This window comes from Rhamphochromis longiceps, linkage group LG13, assembly GCF_057381845.1.
Source record: "Rhamphochromis longiceps isolate RC_006_pf linkage group LG13, R_longiceps_female_GT1.1, whole genome shotgun sequence".
Lineage (NCBI taxonomy): Eukaryota > Metazoa > Chordata > Actinopteri > Cichliformes > Cichlidae > Rhamphochromis > Rhamphochromis longiceps.
In genome coordinates, this window is record NC_140569.1 from 22056089 (window position 1) to 22078671 (window position 22583).

Here is a 22583-nt window from a genome sequence, read left to right on the forward strand (position 1 = left end):
ATTCAGTGTTTTAAGGAAGTGATGCAAAATACCACATCCACAAATGCAAATTTGGTGTTTCTGAATTTTATTTTCTGTTTTTAAGAATGAGTTAGTAAATATATGAGTACTATAAAATACTTATTAGACTTAAAGTTATTGTTCCTTTTTGACATTGCATTTGACATTGCAGGACTGAGTTTATTGCATCTATCTTGGAATGTAATTTTTAAAATACGGCCTTATTTGTTTGTTTGTTTTTATCCCTTTTTGTGAGGATTCCTTGTGTTGTGTTTTTGTTGTTGTTGTTTTGTATGTGCTTCTGTATACCACATGTGTTAAACTGTCTTCTCATTTCAACTGTCTTAGGCTGTAATATATCCCAAGCACGCTGCTATCTAAGGGGGCGCTGTAGCTAACTGAGCCCAGACTGGCCCTTTAAGTCTGACGTTTCAGATTTCCTCCACGTTGGCCGCACATGCGCAGATAGGCCTACCTGCAGAAAATTAGAAGCGAACAAGGAAGTCTGCCCCTGAGTACTGGATGATAGGCTGAATAAAAACAAAAAAACTCTCCGCCGGAAAGTCGACACTTGGTCACCAGTTTATATCGGCGTGACAAGATGTTTAAAAAACTCAAGCAGAAGCTAAACGAGGAGCAGTCTCCGCAGAGGAATGCGCAGTCACCTCAGCAGGCCCAGGTTAGTTGTTGTGGTGCTCGGAGCTAACTAGCTAAGTTAACGTCTGTTGCAAAGACTTCACGGTTTGGAAGTGGTTGTCTAGTTATTTCTCATTAAGATAACTCAAGCTGACAGCTTAATAAGCTAACTTGAATTGTCAGTTCGTCCCTTTACTGTCTTGCAAACATTAGCACCGTGCTAAGTCCTTAAGTTAGCAGCTTAACTTAGCTGTCAGCGGTTGGAACAGCTGGAACTGGTAAATCCCGTTGTCCGAGTAGAAGAAAAGTCTCACTTCATACAGCTAATCATCAATTTGTTTGTAGCCAAAATGCCAGCCCGCATTTTTATACTCGCCAGTGACAACATGGGCGTGTCTGAGTTAATGCTTCTTGCATTAGCTGCCAGTGGATGTCAGCTGGAAGCTATATTTGACCCTTGCAAATCCTACTACTCCCAGGCGCCTCTATTAAAAACAATACAGAAGTAGCACACAGATTTCGAGTTGGAAGTTTGTCATTGGAAAAGCGCTAGAAACCTCATCAGATCCCTTGCTTTCCTCTTCTGTTAAAAAATGCGAAATGTTCTTTGAAATATGAAACTGCAAGTTTCTTTAAGCTCTCCTAAATATATGTGAAGGACTGAAGGTATGTGTCATAGTTTGGAGGTCCATCATAGTTCAGTTCCAAGTTAATGTAGATATTTTCGCTGCATTTCTCTGTTTGCCTTACATGCAAAAGATCCCCAGTTCAGTTCTGGGAGGAGATCCAAACCCAGACTCCGGGGCTCACAAGCTAGGGCTTGTTCCCTATCCAGATAAATGAGAGGGCTGCATCTGGCATACAATATGCAGATCCAGCAACCCTTTGGAAGATGGATAGATAAATTACCTTGTTCGAATTGGCTTGGTTCTTATGCAGATTGGCTGTTTTTGAGGACCAAATTTACATTTGTTATTCAGAGCTTGTGTGTAGTTTATGATTCCCACTGACTTTCTGTAAAACCACAATCTTAGACTGAGTTTGGCTCAAAGGTGAAGGCATACAAAAGGTGAAATCCAGTAACAAGAGAACTTACACCCAGCAAGCATCTGTATTAAAGTTTGATTTACTGCCAGGCAACAAAATCAATATTATTGTTATGACTATGTTTTTTTTCAATTAATTTATTACTATTATTATTACTTCTTTTTCCTTATTACTTATTTATTTTACAGATCAGCAGTGGAGACCGACGTAACAGCCAAACTCCCCCATTTAGTGATGGCACACCTTCTCCCAGCGACAGAGAGGTGAGCATGGTGTCAGCCTGTGATTCATATCTTTATTTATGTATGTATACTTGTGTTCAGACCACAGCCTGCAGAGGTTTCCAAGTCCCTCCCCAGCTTACATTCTAATGATTGTTTCTCTTAGGCTTTAAAAATGTGCTTTGTATGCTTTGTTTATGCATAATGTCTGCTTTATAACATACAAGTGAACACTTAGTGCTGTTGGTTTTCAGAATCTTCTGGTTGTCACTAGCAAACTTCTTTGATCCAATTATTTAAAGTAATCCAACAATCTAGACATATTGAACCCTGGACTCATAAACATATTGCAGTGCATACAATAGCCAACACCAGATGGGAACATATGAGCCAGGCTTACACTGTGGTCATTAATGTTGCAGAGCAGTCAGCACTTGGATTCCATTCGTATGGTATTTTAAGTGTCTGAAGTCACTTATTATTATTGTTATTATCATTATTATTGTTACATTTTTAAAAGACCCTGTTCCACCAAATGAGCAGCTCCTTCTTTAGAGACAATGGAAAGGGCGTTTTAATGGTGTAGAGCAGACAGTGTTTCAGCATGTCTATGAATAATTGATGTATCCTCCTCAGTGTTTTTTTTGTGTCTCCTGTGACTAGTTGCCATATTTTGCCTCAATAGATACTGACAAGTCAATTCAATGCAGGACTATGCTCTATTAGAAAGAGGTAGATAAGCATAGGTTTAATGGCAGTGACTCTACAACTGATGATGCAACATGTTGTTATTACATCTGTTGAGATTAGATATGGATGTTTACAGTCTTCGTTGTTTTTCAGATAAAAATATATCTTAATCACTTTTTCCTTCATTTCAACACTGCAGAACGCTCACTGGAGTAGTGGCACCGTCCCTTTTGGTCAGGTTTCTATGCACTGCTCTCCCCACTTGTGCCTTTGGAAGCACACATGTGTTGCTGTTAAGTGGCTCGGCAGCCTCAGCGTAGAAGCTTCGTGTAGCATCACAGCATCTTTTCTTCACCTCACGAATCATTAACACTTTGACATCTCTGAAAGCATTGTTTCATGACTGAAGGCAGATTTAGCCCTGGTTAAAATTGTGAAGATTACATGAGGAGATGTGAAACTGTTACTCATAACATTACTGTTGATTGAGTGCTTTTCAGTTTTTCAGATTTTTTTTTTTCCCAGCTTATGTAGTATCTCTCCCTCTGTTTCACTGTCTGCTTTCTCTTTTTTATTCATCTCAGTCTTTCTCTCTCTCTCTCCGCCAGCCTCCTCTCATCAGGCTGGTCAGCCACTTCCTTCAGGGCCTTTTCACACTCATGCTGTTGTTTTTCTCATTGCTCTTTGTGTTCCTCTCCTTTCCCCACCTTTCGTCCCGTTACTGCACTGATGGGGGTCAGGTGCTGGCCGGGATGATAGCAGAGCCCGCTTTTCTCTCTGAGTATACTATCTTTGCTCTGGACCATTCAAAACGACCCCAAACAGCCCAGGTAGCCAGTGTGGTGAGTTTGTCCTCACTTCCTGCCTCTTTCATCTTTCTTCTTTTCCTCCTCCTCTTGCCCCGTTCCTTCCTCCCGTCTTCCATGTCTTTGGGGAATCGGTAGAGGACTGTTGCCCAAGTAGGGACAGCTTGTTCCCTGCTCTCCGTCTCCTGTTTGCTTTGGATTTAGTAGCAAGAAGGCATCTCATATGTAGGTTAATTTTGCATCTACTAGGTTGTGGTTTACACTGTAGGATAGAAGCTTCTGTGCGTTCTGCCCCATGTTTGTTTGTTGTCCCTTCTTTCAGTTTGTGATGTGTCAAAGAAATGAACAGTGCCCATTTGTCTTTAGGTGATCTTTGCTGCTTGCCCTAGAGACCCTTGTAGACCCTTAAATCCTGTTATGTTGCCTGATCGCCTTTGTCCCGTCTCCGCTAAAGTCTGTGTATTTGGAGAGTTGAGATTTTTCTTTATGGGACAAGTTTTTAACAAATTAAAATTGAAGATTTTGTCTAACTCTCTAAGTAAACAAACACATCCAAATAGCTGTTTCTTTATTTAAGATATATTTGATGTGACAAATGAAAGTTGGTATTGCTTGTAACTGCTTATTAATTACTGTTATTAAAGTTAAGGTCTATTTTTTTTGACATTGTCAGTAGATACTAAGCACCAATTGTAAGAACGTATGGGTCGTCCATATTCAGATACATACATTTGTACACACAGCTCTTCAAAATAATTTCTAGACTGCATAAGTCTGCTTTGTAACTAGGTTTGTAGCAGGTAAATGGAGCTCAGTATGAGGGTCATGTGTCAGTAAAATTGAGAGACATTGTTTAATTGTCTCTTAACTCTGCTTGCTCATTTTAAATGCCAACATAGCCCAGTACGCGCCCCAGCTGCTGTCATTAACCAGGATTTGTGTGGATATTGTGAGATAATGTAGTGATTATAAAACAAGGACTTTATTACTTCAGCACAGCTGCTTCAGAATGACTGCCAGTCAACTTGTAGTGTTATTGTGCCAGTTATCGGAGAACAAAACGAAAAATATGCAAATGAAAGCAACTGTTTGATGAATTCAACTGCAATAAAATACGAACCTCAAGAGACTGAACTGAGATGGTATCTGTCAGCGGTTTGGCTGTGTTTAAGTGGACCCATGAATATTTAGAATTTATTAACAATGTCTTGACCGTCTCATAATGATTTCTTTGGTTGATCTGTCTGATTCACCTCTTGCTAGATGCTGCTTATGATCTGTAGTTTGGAAAGAGGGGAAGCCTTAAATTCTGTTGCCTCTTCATTATGTGTATGGTTAATGACACTGATTAAGATGCAGTTACTCTTTGACCTTTTCATCGTTCTTTTATGTAACCTTTGCTTTGATATTTGCATGAAGGGATCATTAGATTCCTGGTATAGAGTTGTAGGAGTGTTGATGTGCTAAAGCCACAGATACAAATGTCCATCACAGTCATTTTCACATGTTAGCGATGTGACATAGTCTTGATTTTGGGATCTCATTATATTTAAATTTACTCATGAAATCATTTCATAGATTTATTTATTTTTTTATATTTGTTTTTTGTTTTTGTTTTTGTTTTTTTACTTGTTCTGCTAGCAATGTTTGTCTGTTGACTGGAGGCTTCTGTCATAATTTTTCTTTATATTTTAAATGGTACTTTGTGGAGTTGGTGATAGTAACTCTTCTCAGTCACGTTTTGTGGTCTATGATCTGTTTTAAATTTGGTTTCTGATTTGTCCCTGTGAGAATTTTGTTTGATCTTGTGGTCCTGAAATAGAGGCACTCAAGTGCCCTGGTTTGGTAGGTTTACATTTGGTGTACCGTTCTGCAGTAATTATCCATGAGTCATTGTCCATTTTTTTTTTTTTTTATATGACTGAAAATAGGCAGGCATGAAGGGCATAATAGTGAAAGGTAATGCTATAAATACTCTATTTTAACCTCCAGCAAAACCAGTCTTGGCGAGGAGCGGCCATCTGGGGATGATGGGAAATAACAGAGAAATAAGAGCACAGGGACACAGGGCGAAATATAAAGGCGCTAATGGAGTTGTCTTACAAACAAACAAGTTCCTTTTTATTGCTAATCACTCAGACACCTTGCATGTCATTGAAGTCTTGACAGTAAAACTTTAGCGAAGGTCACATTTCTTAAAAGATTGAGGCCTGCTGTGTTTGTTCACATGCTGACATTTTTTTTTCCACTACTTTTGCTGACTCTTTGCTTTATACCCAAATTCTTCTTGTTCTTCACACACATGTACAATAACTAAATAGATCCACTTAAAAAAAACGTCTAGTGGTAGTGGTCACGAAGCTCTTGACAGGCTTGGTTGAAAGCAAGCGTTCACATGACTAGCTGTGAAAATGAAGCGGAAACAAGTAATCCACAGGAAGGAGTAGCTTGGAGCTGGACAAGGGAGGAGAAGAGTTGCTCACTTTGATGCTGCTTCTAACAAATCAACTAAACCAACTAAGCTGCTAAATGTTCCCTCACATCAGTTGTGACGTTGTCCTCCTGTAATGCAGCTGCACACAGCACTGCCAAGCATCTTTAATTCAAACGCAGCTCTCCTACTTGACTTTTAACTATTTGTTCTGACCTCATGGCTGTTTGTAGTTTTGTCTTAACCCCTTTTTGTTTATTCTACAGTAGAGATGCCTTCTTTTGTGTATTTAACCCCTCTGTTTTTTCCAAGTTGCATGAGGGTACCCATTGCCCCTGCATTGCTCCCAGCAATACTAATATTGCTCCCTCCAGAGTAATCAGGGAGAGCCACGCTGGGTGTGGATGACTAACTGGCCCAGGACAAGTTCGCTGATACAGCTGCCCTTTTCCTCATAATCTCATCTTTATTTTTTGGTCTTTAGAGTGCCTCTAAAGGTGCATTGAGGTCTCCCAGAGGCAGCATCAATGGGGATGGAAGTACTTCTCCTCATGTAAGAGTATTACCAAGCCTCCTCTTTAATCTTTTCAATGTGATTATTTCAGTGTTTTTGCACATTCATTAATGAGTTTGAGATCTTTATGTTTTTTGTTTTGGTTTGTAACAGAAAGAGGAGCCACAGTCATTTACCCAGAAACTACAGCTGAAAGTGCCCTCAATGGAGTCATTGATTCGTAGCGGAGCCAGTCGGGCAGAAAATCTGTTTCGCTCTCCATCTAAAGACAACCTGGTCCGAACTTCATCACGCGAATCCCTGACTCCTTTGGGAGAAAACGAGTCCCCCAGTGCCCCGGCATATGATCCACCCTCGGACATTGAGAGCGAGGCCGAGGAGCCACCAGGAAGTGTAGAGTCTCTGTCCAAAGAGCAGTTGTTACACCGAATGCTTAGAGTAGAGAGGAGCCTGGGGAAGTACAGGGGGAAGTATTCGGAGGTGAGAAAACAGACAGGATGCTTGAAGAGTAAAGTGTAAAGTCTGTACATGAATATAACTCCTGCTCATCTTTACATCTTTGTCATGCAGCTGGTTACTGCGTACCGTACCGTACAGCGAGAAAAAGAGAAAACGCAGGTACATTTTACATCCTTTTTTTTTTTTTTTTTGTCAGTATTTTTCTCATCGGATGTTTTTTGGAAAAAGAGAATAACATCTGAACTGATCCAACGTACATTTTTGTTCTCCCCAGGCCATCCTCAGTCAGAGTCAAGATAAAGCACTGCGCAGGATAGGGGAACTACGAGAGGTACGGCTATATGCTATGGATGTTTTTGTGTCTTTAGATTAAAATCATTTTTTTATTAATATAAACTGCACAAATGAATGAATAATCTACTGTATAGGAGCTTCAGATGGACCAACAGGCCAAGAAACACCTGCAAGATGAGTTTGATGCTGCGCTGGAGGAGAAAGACCAGATGATCACTGTGCTACAAACACAGGTGTGTGGATGGTGGTGGGAAAATAAGCCAAAGCTTTTCTGCTGTTTAGGATTACAACTTTATAAGTATGGCTTATTTTAAACACCGTACAAAACAAAACACCCAAACCCAGTTTAAATGTAACTTTTTAAAAAATTTACTTTAAAACCTGCTTTAATGATAATTTCACATTAATCCTTTCAGTTTAAGCATGATAATCACTGCAGTGATGTTCTGGTATAAATGGTTCTTGAGTTCTGAATAAATGTGACGTTATTTAAAATCAGAGACAAATGAAGTGCAGAGGTTTTGTATTTAAAAGTTTCTCAGACCAAACAGGAATGCTTCACTTGCCTTGAAAATGAGTAGGTTACCTGAAATCAAAAAGCTGAAAGAACCATGTAATGCACAAACAGTCATGTAAAAATCAAGAGTTGTTTGAGACTGCATATCTACATCATGCGGATTTGTCCATACAATTTTAGTCGTCTTGATAACAAACAGCCAAATGGAGAAAACCTCCATGGCAGGAGTAATGAATCTGTATAACTATAACTCTGAGTTCGATTGCGGGGAACAATAACAGATCTATCTCAAGTTGCCAAAGGGACTGTGATTCATTTATTGATCTTTGTTCCTCTAAGGTTGCTCTGTTGAAGAAACGGCTCCAAGTGGGCCCCGATGGCTCGCTGCCCCCTGAAGGAGAGGTTCCTCAGTCTGAAGCTGTTGAAGTCTCTGCTTCTCCCACACAGAGTCCTTTGAAGGAGAACGAAGTAGAGCCTGAAGTCATTGAGGGTAAGTGTATTTATTAAAATATATGGTTATTTAGTTGCCTGTAGTAAGGAGTCACACTGTGTGAGCAAATTTTTTTTTTCTAAGCAGTGAATTTTAATTTCTGGACAGGAGAGGGCAACAGTGATCCAACTAAACTCATGGAGGCTCTGCAGAAGAGAGTGAAGAGGCAAGAAAACTTGCTGCAGAAGTGCAAGGAAGTCATGCGTACACACAAGGAGCGAAGCGCCCAGCTTAGCAGTGAGAATGAAACTCTGCAGGAGCAGCTGCAGGAGCGACTGCATGAGTTGGAGAAGATGAAGGTGGTTACCCTGTGTTTTTCAGAAATGATAGAAGAGTTGGAGTGTAGTTATACTGTAATATTAGGACGCTTTCAGTCAAACAAAACTATACATTTTGGACTAAATATACACAGAATTACAGCAACAATAAGTTAAAGTGCCCAGATATTTCAAACTGATTTCCCAGAGATGAGCACTTGCTATAAACCAAGTAGTAAACTATAATTATAAAGAGGTTTGATTAAAGTGGGGATGGACGGTAAGGACTGAGCAGTGTGTTTAGAGGAATTAATACTGTGCCGCAAACTGTCTGCCAGAGTCTTTATGGTCCGCTGAGTATGTGACTCCATTATCTCGTGACACAGCAGATCGCTGTGGTTCTCAGAGTCCGAACATCCAAATTCTCTGGCTAAGCTCCAGAGTGAGGGTTCATGTCATGTCAGCGTGACATGACTGAGCCATTGTTTTCATTGATTTCAAAACATTTTGCTGCAGTGGTATGATCAGCTCGTGTAGTTTGTCCTTAGTCGCTCTGATGTTTTGCAGCGCATGATAACAAGTGGTTGTTGTAACAAAGCCATTGAAATAATAGACAGCTTGTATGTGCCGTCACTTGATTGACTTGCTTTCATTTATTGCCATAATATTTTTTTTGGGGGGGGGGTTGTTTTTTTTGTATAAATCCGCAGCTTGTTTGGGAATGGAGGCCTGTCCTTTGTCAGGGAAAGCAGAGGTTAACAGGCGTTTAGCCCTCCTAAAACAGCATGAAGGGATCCTGGAACTGCTGGGCTGTCCTTCTCCTTTGCTTCAGACAAATATCCCATAAAGCAGAACATCTGTCTACTTTTCCAGACCCTAACTTCAACTATTTTTGAATTCATGTTTTAACTGTGTGTTGCCGTCCTTGAGTATTGTATGCTATTTGGTCTTTCTTTGTCTCTTTGTTTATTCATATGATACGTTTTGACATTATGAAAACATTCTGTTAATCACAGTGCTGCATACATACTCATGCCGTTGGCACACTTGTGTCAAACAACAGAGAAACATAGCCCAACATTTCCTGTTTAGTAACTGCTTGTTAAAGTGCGGTGCCACAGAGACATGTCTACTACATGCCACGGTTGCAAGAGTGAGCTGTAATTTGGGTTGACTTGTTGGTTTAGTTGGCCATGTATACACACTGGTTGTTTGGCTTGTGGGTGAGGCATCCTGGGTGGTACAGAAAGCATCTGATTGGGAAGTTATCAGAGCAAACACGTATACAGGATGTAGGAAGCGGTGCATTGTGAAGTGGCATTCATGCCATTAGGACACGTGTGACTTTTTTTATTTTTAATTCTGTCGATTGTTTTGTCTTTAAAGGAACTACACACAACAGAGAAGACTAAGCTGATCACTCAGCTGCGTGATGCCAAGAATCTCATTGAACAGCTGGAGCAGGACAAGGTTAGTGAGGAGCTTTGAGATCTGGATTGAAGGTTCTTCCGTTTCAGTTATATGTGTATGTGTGTGGCCGTGTGTGTGTTTTTACTCTGCTGTTGAGTAGCTTCAGACTCATATTGTTTAGCTTAAACTTTGACCCCAGCACTGCAGGATGGATAGCAGTTCTGCGAGGAATGCTGAAAGCGCTTAAAGCCGTAACACAATTAATAGCACAGGGCTGAGTTTTACAGCCCTCGTTCATGGAGAGCAGATCAACATAAGCTTTAGTGTTGATTCCTGTGCTCAGGGTATACAGGTAAAGGGATGATTTTTCTTTCATGGGGTACTGGTTTTTTGTTTTTCAGGGAATGGTCATTGCTGAGACCAAACGGCAGATGCACGAGACACTGGAAATGAAAGAAGAGGAGATTGCACAGCTGCGGTCCAGGCTCCAGCAAGCTATAGCCCAGAAAGAAGAAGTACAGGAACAGAAAGAAAAGGCTGAGAAATCGGGTACGTGCTGTCCATGTCAGGTAATGTACAGAAAAGTTCAGTTTTTTCTAGATATGTTTGTGATTTTTTTTTTCCCCCCCTCCAATAGCTTTTGAGGAACTTGAACGAGCACTGGGTGTAGCTCAGAGGGCAGAGGAGGCTCGAAAACAGCTGCAGGTTCAGCTGGAAGAGCAAGTGAAAGAAATCGAACGGGCCAGTGAGCAAGAGAGGAAGAGTCTGCAGCAGGAACTCACACGAGTCAAACAGGAGGTTGTCACCATCATGAAGGTCAGGAAAGGACTTCTCCTGAATATTTGTTTATTGATCGAATAAGTAATTTGCTGCAGTCATATTTCTAGCTTTATCCAAAGTGTTGGCTTCTTTGAAAATGATATATTGTAGCCACAGAAGTACCAACATTGACTCAGTATTGTAAGCATTTACATTAAAAAGAATTTAGTGTGTATAAAATGTTCCACTGCTGTCATGGAGAGCAGTAATATCACTTTGTTTCACGAGCTATGATCATCTGTATTTATATTTACCATTCTTTTTTTTCTTTTTTCTTTTTTTAACCAATATTAGAAATCATCAGAGGAAACTGTGGCCAACATGGAAAAGCTCCACAGTGAAGCTTTGGCAGTTAAAGAAGAAGAGATGAAAGAGAAAATCAACAAAGCTGTGGTTGGTGCAAAATGTTTTCCCTTATTCAGTTTAGCAAAAAAACCACTGTATCAAATAAGAAAAATATAACTTTAATATTTGTATTTTTTTTAAAATGCTGTTTAGGAGCAGTGCAAAGAGGAGTTTGCACAGCTGGCTAAGGAACGGGAACAGCAGGCCGCTCTGGCTCTGGAGGACGCAGAGTTACAGAAGACTGCTTTAAGGACAGAAGCTGATAATAAGGTTAAGGAGATCCAGCTGGAGCTCGAAGCTGCAAGGACTGTGAGTTTGTTTGTTTATTTGGTTTTTTGGTTTATTTTTAATATTGAGAAAAGCAACAGCTGGCACACTGCAGAGCCTCGGTTTTACCTGTTTATTGCATCTTTGTGGATGTAACTTGTTCTTTCATATTGAATCTGCTAATCACTGACTGATTGCTTTGAGGTTCAGTTTTATTTAATTAATTGGCAAAATAACTTGAGTATGCTTGTGTTTATTTGGTTCTGCAGTAACACGCCACACACACAGAAGTACTATATATATATATATATATATATATATGTGTATGTGTGTGTGTTCTTCCTCTACCCCCCCCCCCATTTTTGCACATGTCGAGGAGCATGTCAGGCTACATTTCACTGTGTGTTATAGTTGTATAACTATGCATGTGACAAATAAAGGACCTTGAACTTGAAAGTGAGCAATTTTCAATGTGTAAATATTTTCACAGTCTACATTTAATATGTAATGCTGTCAAGCATTAAATCCTTATGTACTTGAAGCTTTTACAGAGTTGCTAGTAATTGAACTGTGTCACAGCTTTATTGTTAAAAAAATATCTTAATAACCGTCAATGTGTTTTTATAGCTGTGTCAGTTCTGTGAATGATTAACTGTAGCAGCTTAGCGGAAGAATCTAACCACCTCCATGTATGTGATTGCAGCGGATATTGGAACTGGAGAGCTCTGTGAACAAGATCTCACAAGAAGAAGCGGGTCTCTCCCATGAACTTTCCAGTCAGCTGGAGGAACTGAAGAATGAACACAAAGAGCAAATCTCTGCATTAGAGGAAAAGCACCACGAGCAGCTGGAAAAGCACAAGGGCACCCTAACCCAGCAGCATAATGCTGCCCTTGAGGAGCTCAAGGAAACACACAGGGCCGAAATGGAAACCCTTCTGAAAGACAAGGAGCTGCAGTTCCAAGCACATGTCGAAGAGATGAATCAGAAAACTCTAGAGAAGCTGGATGCAAAGCAGGCAGAGTTAGAGGCGCTCTCTGCTGAGCTTTCAGAGGTGCTGAAAGGTAAACAGCTTTTGGAGGAGAAGCTGTCGGCTGCTGAAGATGCTCATAGTTTAGCGCTACAGGAACACGAGACGAGGTTTCAAGATCGGGTGTCAAAGCACAGCGAAGAGCTTGAAAATGTCAAACGTGAGCATGATCAGTCGCTTGGCGGAATAGAGAAAACTCTGAAGGAGGAACTTAATGCATTGAAAATTGTTCTGAATGAAAAAGAGAAGGAAATCGAACAATACATGCTTAAAGAAAAAACGCTACAGGAGGAATCACATTCCACTGCACAAGACCTAGAAAGCAAGATTAAAGAATTGGAAGCGCTGCAGCAAACTTTATCAGAATCCCAGCTTGAAATTGAGAGTTTAAAGGAATCTAATGCACAGTTAAATAAGATAACAGAAGATCTTGATAAGTGCAAGAAAGAACTGACAGATGTGGAGCATCAGTTGGAAGCTGCAAAGAATGAATGCCAACAAAAAGAGAAATCCCTTCAAGAAACTGAGCATCAGTTAGAAGAGAGCAGGAAAGCGCTCTTGGAGAAAGAGAAGTCATTTACATCAGAACTGAACACTAAACTGGAAGAACAAACACGCCTCAAGAAACAGCTGGATGACGAAAAAGCTGCCAATGAAGCAAAGCTGAAAAACACTATAACTGATATGGAAGGTAAACTGAAATCACAGGAAACCAAAATGGAAAAATTCAAACAGAAGGCAAAAGAAATGCAAGAGAAATATAAGAAAAAGCTTCAGCAGAATGAAGAAAACATGAAGAAGGAGCTTGCAAAGAAGGAAGAGGAGCTTCAACAGAAAGAACAACAAGTTCAGGAGAAAATCGTAGAGATGGCCCAGAAAAGTTCCCAAGGCCTCAGCAATGCAGTGTCAGAGCTGCAGGATAACCATAAGGAGGAAGTGGAGAAACTACATGCCACTCATAAGCATGATATTGAAGACCTGGAGCGCCGTTGGCAGGAGCGGTTAGGACAGCAGGAGGAAGAATTAATGGAGAAACATTCAGTCATACTGCAGGAGAAAATCCAGGAGCTGGAAGAAGTGTCTCAGCAGCTTAGCAGAAGCAGAGCGGAGACTGAGCAAGTAATGGGTGAAATAAGGGGTTTAAAGGAGGACCTGGCGATCCGAGAAACCACTGTGCAGAAGCTGCAAGAAGAGCTTAATGAAGCAGCACTTAAACTTGAAAGTTTGGCAAAGAGTGAAGCGTTGCTAAAAGAACAAATAGAGTCAGTGGAAAGGAACCTTAACCAGGCGCTCGGTGAGAGAAACGCCCTCCAAGACAAGCTGAACGAGACAGAGGAAGAGAGCAGAGAGAAGCTGAAAGCTTGGTCAGATAAGTTGAATGAAGCGGAAAAACAGCTTGAAGCGCTGGAAGGTGCCAGATTTAAGGAAAGTGCAGACTTGCAGAGTAAATTTGAGGAAACTTCCATCCAACTGAATGCCAAGGAAGCAGAGTTACAGCAGCAAATGATTAAGATGAGCAACCAATTGAACCATTACTGTAAGGAGGTTCAGTTGAAAGTTGAGTGTGGATCTAATGAACTTCAGCAAAACGTGGAGAGTAGGTTGAAAGAGCTGGAAGATAAACTACTCTCTGGTCAGAAAAAGGTGGGACATCTTAAAAACATTATCCTTACTAAAGCAGATCAAATTTGCACTTTAGAGGAGAGTGTTCGCCAGCACACCGAGGAGAATAAAAATCTATGCATTTCATTAGAACAGATGACTGCTCAGGTAAATGCTCATATGGAGCACATCAAAGCCTTAACACATGAGGGAGAGACTCATTCTCAGTCCATTAGTGAACATGTAGAGAAGATTGAGGAGCTCAGCGAAGCAAACAGAGTCATATCAGAAACTTTGAAAGCAAATGAGCTGCATATCAGTGGCTTGGAAAGCGTCGTCGGTGACTTAAAAAATCAGCTAGCAAGTAACATAAAAGAGAAGGAGGAAGCCATAAATCAGCTGACGCAGCAGTATGAAGAGGAGAGGCAAAAGGCCGCTGCTCAAATGGAGAGACTGGAGCAGGAGAGGCAGTCTGCTTTAGAGCAGGCGGATACACTCAGGACCAGTCTGTCTGAGTTAGAGATGAAATTCACACAGAGCGACAACACTACTGGATCTCTGCAGGCCCGGCTTGAAGAGCTGGAGCGAGAGATCGCCGAAAAGAATGAAGCTTTGCAGCGGCTGACAGCAACAATTGACAATCAGTCCGTCAGCAAGTCTGAGATGGACCAACTGTTGAGTGAGAAGGAGCAAAAAGTCAGTGGGCTTACCGTAGAGCTTGAGAGCTCCATCAGTCGACTTAGTGAGCTTCAAGAGCAGTTAGACCTAAAGACGAAAGAGTGCGAACAGCTCACTTCTGACCTCAAACAGCAACACAGCATCATTGAGAATGAGAAGCGCGAGTTGGTTGAACAGCTGCAGATGCAGTGCACCCAGAAAGGTAATGTAGAGCAAGAGATGGCCAAAAAACTTCAGGCCCTCGAGGAAAGCAACCAGCAGTATAAACAAAAGCTTGAAAGTCAAAGGGAGGAATTTGAAAGGTTGAAAAACGAGATTATCAAGAGCAAGGACGGGAGTCAGACGGAAACTGAGGAGAGCTTGTCTGAGAGCACTCGGAAAATGTCTGAGCTGAAAAAGAAAGCTGAGCAGAGAATCAGCCAGGTTACAAAACAGTTAACGTCACAGCTTGAGGAAAAAGAGCAGACGATTACAACTCTTCAGACTAGCCTGGATGAACTTAAGAACAATGAAATTTCTGTGCAAAAACACACAGAAACATTAGAAGAGAAAACAAAATCGCTGGAGGATGCTCTCGTCAAGCTTAAAGAAGAGCAGGCCAAACACCTTGAACAAGTTCTGCAGAACGAGAGGCTTGAGAAAGAAAAGTCTTTAGAGGAGTTGAAAGTCATGTATGAAGACAAGCTGACCTCACTTCAGAGTGACGCAGTGCAACAGGGGCAGCTCAAAGACATTGAATCAACATTACACGAAATCAAGGCAAAGCTAAAAGAAGCAGAGGAGCAGAACGGAAACCTTCTCGCAGAAATAAATCGCCTGAGAGCAGAAATTAGCGAGAAGGATGCCCAATTGGAGCAATATCAGGGGACTGCTAGGGAGGTCCAGAATCCATCAGAAACTGAGGTAAAGGTGGAATGCAGCAGCATGCAGCAAACCAAGAGTGTGATGGAAAACGAGCTGGAAAACCATGCTCCTGCTCAAGAGGTGCACGATGAGGACTCATTACGGTCTCTGAAGAACAAACTGAGCCAGGTGAAGAACGAGAAGGAGAAAATCCACAAGGACTTCGTCAGGCTGCAGAAAGATATGCGGTCACTGAGGAAGGAGTATGAACACGACCTAGAATACATGAAGAAGGAGCTGTTGGAGGAGAATGAGAAAAAGCTAAAGTAAGGCTTAAAAATGATCGTGACAAATCCCTTGTCTGTATAATATTAGATTTTTTTGTTAATAGTTGCTAATTACATTTCCTTTGCTCTCTGTTCTAATAGGCTGGAATTAGAAGATTTGGAAATGAAGCACAACTCTGCGATGAAGCAGATAATGAGGGAGTTCAACGCACAGATGTCTTTGAAAGAGAAGGAGCTCAACACAGCAGTGAAGGAGGCCATCGGTGAGGCAAAAGAGAATAATGCTTAACCAAATTAAACCAACAAGATTTACAAGCAAAGGAAATGAGCAGTCGAAATTGTTCACTTTTGCTGTGGTCAGAATCTTTCAGTACTGCACTTTGATTATGTTTTAAACAAACGACTGGCTTAAACTAGAAGATCAAAGTAAATATGACTCACGTTCTTGGGATGGCTGTGTTGTGACACTGTACTTTTTACTCTGGACTCAAATGGGAGCATTAAGGGATTACTGCTTGTGGAAGAAATGTTTCCTTCATGTTAAAATCCAGTCCAAAATTAGAGGCAAGTGAACATATAAGTTGTGTTTTTATGCACTTGGCTTCTTCTTCTTTTTTTTTCTTGATTCAGTAAAAGCTCAGAGTGTTGAAGAAGAGCTCATCAGTAGCCATCGTGAAGAAGCGAGCCAGCTGAGGAAGGTGATTTCCCAGAAAGAGGATGACTTGCACAAAACTGTTCAGAAATATGAACAGGTTATACAGGTACTATTAAAAACTCATCCTATTTGTTTTAATGGGGTTATACTATAGGGTGCACTCCTTTGTAGACACCATCCATCGACTGTTACGGTTTGGATTTATATGTGATATCTCTCTGGCTGCCTTTAAAGAATAATTAAATTCCAAAGAGGATCTGAGGTCTGAAACAGCGCAGTGCCCTCACTGAGTGATTTGCAGCATACTTGAGTTGTGATGCTGAGATGATACATGGGAAATGACTCAGTCGTTGTTCCTTTTTATTTGTTTGTTTTTTTCAGAGTCGAGAAGAGGAGATGGGAGACAGAGTGTGGCAAGTTCAGAAACAACTGGAGGAGTTGCAAGCAAGAACGCAGGACACTTTGGAGGTACAAATAATGCTGACCCACTGTTCTTCACTGGCCAAACATCTGTTATAGCTGTCACAACTGGCTGTGCTTTGGATGATTTTGCTTGTACTCAGATGTAGAAATTCATGCCTGTAGCTGTTGTAGTCCATTTTGAAATGGAGGGAGGGGTTTGGAGTAAATTTATGTAGTGATTCTGTTGGAGTCATATGTCACTTCACTCTAGCTGTATGAAATCACAGCATTTCGGCTCCCTTCTGGGAAAAGGCTGGAGTTTAAGGGAAGCAGTTAGGCTCATCTGAATGAGCCTAATCCAGATGCATTTTTGTGTCTGTATAAACATTTTCAAATGGCCTATTACAAAGTTCACATCCAGGTTGACAGACTAGGCAGTTATCGTTCAGCTTTTTCTTTGGGTTGCTTCATAATTGAAGATATCCGTCTAGGAGCTCGGGGACAGTTTTCCTACATAGTTTTCTCTGATCAGTCTCTCGCTCCAGTCGTGTGGCCTCTCTCCAAAGCACGCCGGATGCTGCGAAGCTCGTTTGAATCACTCAGGAATGTTCTCCGGAGAAAATGGAGATTGTCAGGCAGTGGCCAGCGTCAGTCCCTGTTCTCAATTAATATCATGCGAGGTGATTGTAGACATTAGATTTATTCTGCAGCGATACTGTCATGCAACATGTGCATAGTGAAATGGAGCCAGATAAGACGAAAGCACTCCGGGGAGACATTTTAGCCAGGTGTTGAGGTGCCATGAGACCCCTGCAGTGATTCTTCTACCTTTTGCGCACATGTCTGCATGCACACGAAGACAAAGAATTATGCTGCTCTCTCTGCTGCATTTTTCCCAGGTGAGGTAATAACTTTATGGGTGGATTGTATGGCGTTCAGCTCAGGGAGGCCTTTTCTTGGGCCTCACAGTGGGTCAGTGTGTCCCTCCACAGAGAGAGGAGACTAAATACAAGCACACTTTAGTCTGTGTAGACTACAGTGTGTTTAAACAATGCTGTTAGTCCATCTTTTAAAACCTTCTGACTTGTGTCTGTGGCTCTTAACTCCAAGCACATTTATTTCTAGTGGAGACATCAGTCTGTGAAACTGGTCATCCATGAGTGTATTATATATACATGTAATTTCTCAGCGCTTTAGCTTTAGAAAATGTTATTCAAACAATTCTAAATTGTTCGGGAACTATTTTCAGCAGTGGATAAATACACATTTGAGTTTTGTTGATGTCGGTAAATGCAATTCTGTGCTTTTAGAAGACGGTGGAGCTTCTCGGCACAGAGGTCTGAGATAATATGGATACTGGGGCGGCACTAAATGTGTCATTACTGTAGTTTTTACATCCTTTTTTTTTTTTTTAATCAGGTTGAAATGTTGATTTAATTAAGGTTTGGTTCTAACACACAGTGTCTTCTTTCTCTCTTGTTTTTTTGTTGTTTTGTTTTTTCATTTTAGGAACAGATGACCCCAGAAGAACTAAAGGTATACTTGTTCATTATATGCTGGTTTCACTGTTCCTAGCGTACAATTAAATTTACTAACATGAATACTAACAAAAATATAACGTTCACATTTCATATTTTCTGATTCCTGTCCCTCTCGATCTCAGGCTCAGCTCGCTGAAAAAACAACGTTGCTGAGCGAGGCTCGACTGAGAGAGCAGCAGTTTGTTGAAAGAGTGAGTATCGGACCCCCTTGGTGGCTCTTTCTGAGGACACCAAATCCATCGCAGTGTATTCCCAGGATTCTGTGGCCTCCAGCAAGAGCAGCTACTGCTCTCCTGCTGCATCAACTTAATTACACAGCACATCTGTTTACATTTGGTTTAACCCCATAAACAATCACAACAACGCCTCCAACAGCTTTTCTCACACACACCATCGTTCTCACAAGCATCCTGCCCTCCTCTGAGGATGGCCACCAAAATGCTTATGTCCTATTTAGCAATTACTCTAATGCATAGAATTAACCCACTGGGTTAAAGAGTTTTTAAATAATGTGTGCATGCTTGTTTGTTTCTCCACGCTAGATTCACTCGCTCGAGGACAAGATTAAATGTTTCCACCGAAACACTGTTGTAACTCATCTCGGGAGCACATTTAAAGGTAACACCATGAATCACTTAGTTCTGCTTCTTGATCCAATTTCCTTATGGATTTTCACAGCAGAGATGACATGCGTAACGCTTGAGCGCAGCCCAGTCTCATGGGAAAGCGTAACGTAAGTTGTGTGGTCTCTGTAGGGGCGGAAAAAGGGCCACCTAACCTTTTTTAGTGTAATAAAGGATTTTAAAGACAGACCATGTGATTATATTTTGTGTCAACACGTGAAAGTTACAGTAAAAGTGTAGCTGCTCTTTAAGATCTCAGTTGGTGTTTTGACACTGCCTAATCTGACAGTTAACACACTGCTTCAGAGATCAGGCAGGAGGTGCAGGTCCTCAGCAGTGTGTGCCGGACTGCTTTAGCTATGCTTTTGATTATGGTTTAGCTAGCAAAGCAGGATTTTTAGGCTTGCTGGTAAAGATAAGAGCTGGGGTTATAATTAAAGCTAGACTACGGGTTGAGGGTGTATATGTATACGTGTGGTTTAGGCTGAGGGAAACCTCTGGAGATTGACCGTAAGTCAGTGCAGTCTCCAAGTCTACCACGACCCAACTGCGTTTCATCTGTGTGAGAGTATTTGGAGAGATTGAGTGAGTCCTCTCGGACCTTCTCTGGTGCTGTAATAAAGAAAATCTGCTGTATAAGCGGGGGGGCGGTGAAGAAGCCATGCTTAGATTTAATGGATTTTGCAGATTGTGGCCTAAACGTTTCCTACGCAGGACACTGCAGCACGCAGATTTCTCGAACCTTTCTTATCCAGTACATGTATATTGCTCATATTCATATTTAAAGCCGCTGATGACTCAGTTGAGCTTACGTAAACCACCTTGAGTTGTATTTTTAGGTAGGAAATTGATCAGAAAGCTGTTGAAATCTGCTTTCCTGTGTGGTTGATGTGAAAGTTGTCCTAGGTGGGGCAACACAGGGTCAGGGGGACAAAGGGCATGGGATTTATTGGTGACCCATTACTCCACACCAGAGATCAAAGACTGCTCTATCACCTTTTCCTGTACTCTAATCGCACAGTCCTTCTGGGCACATTCAGGCACATTTGAGGATGTTTGAGTGATTATTTCCAATAGGCACAAAGCGACTGGATGTTGTTCCATAATAAAGCTCTTTTCTTCAGTCATGAAAGTGTTAGCAGCCCTGTCCAAGTTGTAACTCAGTCGTTTCCATTCATAGCTTTTAGTGGGATAATTGTGTTATAGCTTTGGGTGCAGACCTAAAAACTTGTGTGATATTAAAGTGCTCATGCTGAGTCTCACCATTCTTTCCTGTACTCAGCTTTAGTGCATAATTTAAACTGTGCAAAAGGTGGTTTTGAATTTGCTTGCCAACATAAACCTGATGCTGTTAGTTGGGGGGGGGGGGGTTTGTGTACGTTTTCCAGGATTGTTGTACTTTAAAACGACATAAAAACGACCTACATACACTAACATGCAGCACTCACAGCTGTGTTTTAGTTTTTTTTGTGGTAACTGTATTGAGGTTGGATTTTTCTCCTTAACCAAGGAAATATAAGCAAAGTGGCAACCTAGAGTAGCTGATGTGTAGTCATATTTAATACATTTGAGGTCATTACAGATGTTGAAATAATGGGATTTGAAAGACATTAAAGAAAGAGAAGTTTGACAGTTGTGGTCATCGTGAAATATTTGATTTGTTGTTTTTGCTTGTTGTTACAGATCCTGGACTCAACATTTCCGACGCCTTCTCAGAACCCACAGAGATGGAGTACCTGAGGAAGGTGCTGTTTGAATACATGATGGGACGGGAAACAAAAGTATGTTCTGGTTTTTATTTTTTTATAAAAAGATTCTACAGGAAGAAAAAAAACCAATAGTTTTTATAATTAATCTTTTTCTCATTTTTATGTCTCCATCTTAGTTGGCTGAGAAAACATTAGCTGCTGCTTTGATGGTCTATTAGATGAGATGATTCAAAACCACCATATAAAAAAAAAGTTGCTGATAATTTTTATTTTTAAAGCTGGTGACCTCCATCTGCTACTCATTTAGGAAGCTATATAAAACTCATGTTGTGTCCAGTCTTGTTGGATGTAATTAACAGCGATCTCCCTAATTATCAGTGCTGTTGACATGGTCCTAAAGTCAGCGGGAGTTTCCCAGCTCCTCAACAAACACTCTTTATAACAACATGGCAGACCTCCCCCGTGCGGAGGATGTCCGGCAGGCTGCCCGCGAGCTCATACATCTTGCATGATGCAGATTTGCCATTTAAAGGCATGCTGGCCTTGTTTAGTGTTAGCTGAGTAGTTGGGTTCCTTACACAGCCCAGGAGCCCTGTTTCTGATTATCCTCTGTGTTTATAGGGAAATGCATGCTCCCTGGCAGATAGGCCTGGAGTTGATTATGCAGATAATTTTCATTCTTGTTGAGCCTTTTCTTGCGCTTCAGTTGTCTCAGAACAAGCTTGATTTTGATTGGATGATGGTGTCAAAGGCAGAGGTTAGCTGGGGGAAAAACAGAGATTATACTAACACCACAGATGACTCCTGCCTTGAAAGTAAACTGACTTAAAAAGATGACGATCAGGGTGTCAGTCAGAAAAATTCCCCTTTTTTCCACAGACAATGGCCAAAGTGATTACCTCCATGCTCAAGTTTCCTCCTGACCAAGCTCAAAAGGTTTTGGACAAAGAAGACTCGAAACCAATTGTAAGAATCTTTTTACAACTTGGGGATATTTAAATGAGGTCAAATGTGTATCAGGATTTGAACTAATTTCATATCCGTCTCTTCCACAGCCTTGGTTACGATGAGTGTTTGAATGATTCGGGTACTTCTGGATCTGCTGCTACTGCTGCTGAAGGGGGAAGACTGCCATTATCTGTTTGCATTTCTTGTCATTTTATTCATGTGTGTGTTTGAGAAAGAGAAAGCGTGTGTGTGCGTTATGTGTGAATGTTCAACAGGTATGAGGGAATAAGAGAATTTGACAGAAACACTTTTTTTTTCCATAAACCGTGTTTTTCTTTGAAGTTTAATTTACAAGTTTTAGATGAGAGTAAATGGGTTTCCTTTTATTTTAGAATGTGTTTATAAAGATTGGCTTGTGCAATAAATTATATTATCATCACATGGATGCCGACGGTCAGTTGATTTGTAGATCTCTGTGTTGTGCTGTTGTCTGAATCACTTCCTCTGTAAAACTGTAAACGACCCTTTAAGTGTGCACTCGCACCACATTAAGATACAGGCCCCTGGACCTCTTTAACACAGCTTTTCTATGCTTTATATTTTGACACTGACAGAAACAAAACTGTAAATTGTATTATGATAATAAAAACTGTAATATAAGGCGCTATATGACTTGCTATACAGTTTTCTTTTTCAGAGTAACATTAAATCCTATTTACAGAACAACTTTTGTCACTCCTTTATCCTCATCACAATACAGATTTTTGTTTTGTAGCTTATCTAATTACCTGTCTTTGCATTAGTCCCAGTGTCTGACTGAGGACTGTTAACACCTGGTTAAAAAGACTGAATGAAAACAACAAATCTGGGTTTACAGATCTCTCACTCTACTTTGCCTGACCTTTATTCTTTTTCTCCACATTAGAAGTACAGACAACACACAAGTATATTAGACCACTGACACTTTCATGTAATGAGAATCGGAAAGAAATTTGCTGTTGATTCTGTATATGGACACATTTAAGGATCTGCCTGTTCCTTATATGTATACATTTACAGACA

At 40.9% G+C, this 22583-nt stretch overlaps 1 protein-coding gene across 2 annotated transcripts; it reads left to right on the plus strand.

The window, feature by feature from the left end:
- Positions 1–458: 458 nt before the first annotated feature.
- golga4 (golgin A4) lies at positions 459–22247 on the plus strand. Of its 2 annotated transcripts, XM_085428436.1 has the most exons (25): positions 459–679; positions 1872–1946; positions 3335–3436; positions 6316–6384; positions 6499–6825; positions 6916–6963; positions 7079–7135; positions 7233–7331; positions 7955–8105; positions 8214–8404; positions 9749–9832; positions 10174–10321; positions 10410–10588; positions 10886–10984; positions 11090–11245; positions 11907–15682; positions 15785–15906; positions 16274–16404; positions 16680–16766; positions 18210–18236; positions 18364–18432; positions 18784–18859; positions 20548–20645; positions 21453–21539; positions 21629–22247. In XM_085428436.1, exons 1-25 carry the CDS (start codon positions 602–604, stop codon positions 21641–21643), a joined length of 6351 nt encoding a protein of 2116 aa, XP_085284562.1. In that variant the 5' UTR covers positions 459–601; the 3' UTR covers positions 21644–22247. The 2 variants fall into 2 exon arrangements, with proteins under 2 accessions (XP_085284562.1, XP_085284563.1); XM_085428437.1 differs by lacking the exon at positions 3335–3436.
- The last annotated feature ends 336 nt before the right edge of the window (positions 22248–22583 follow it).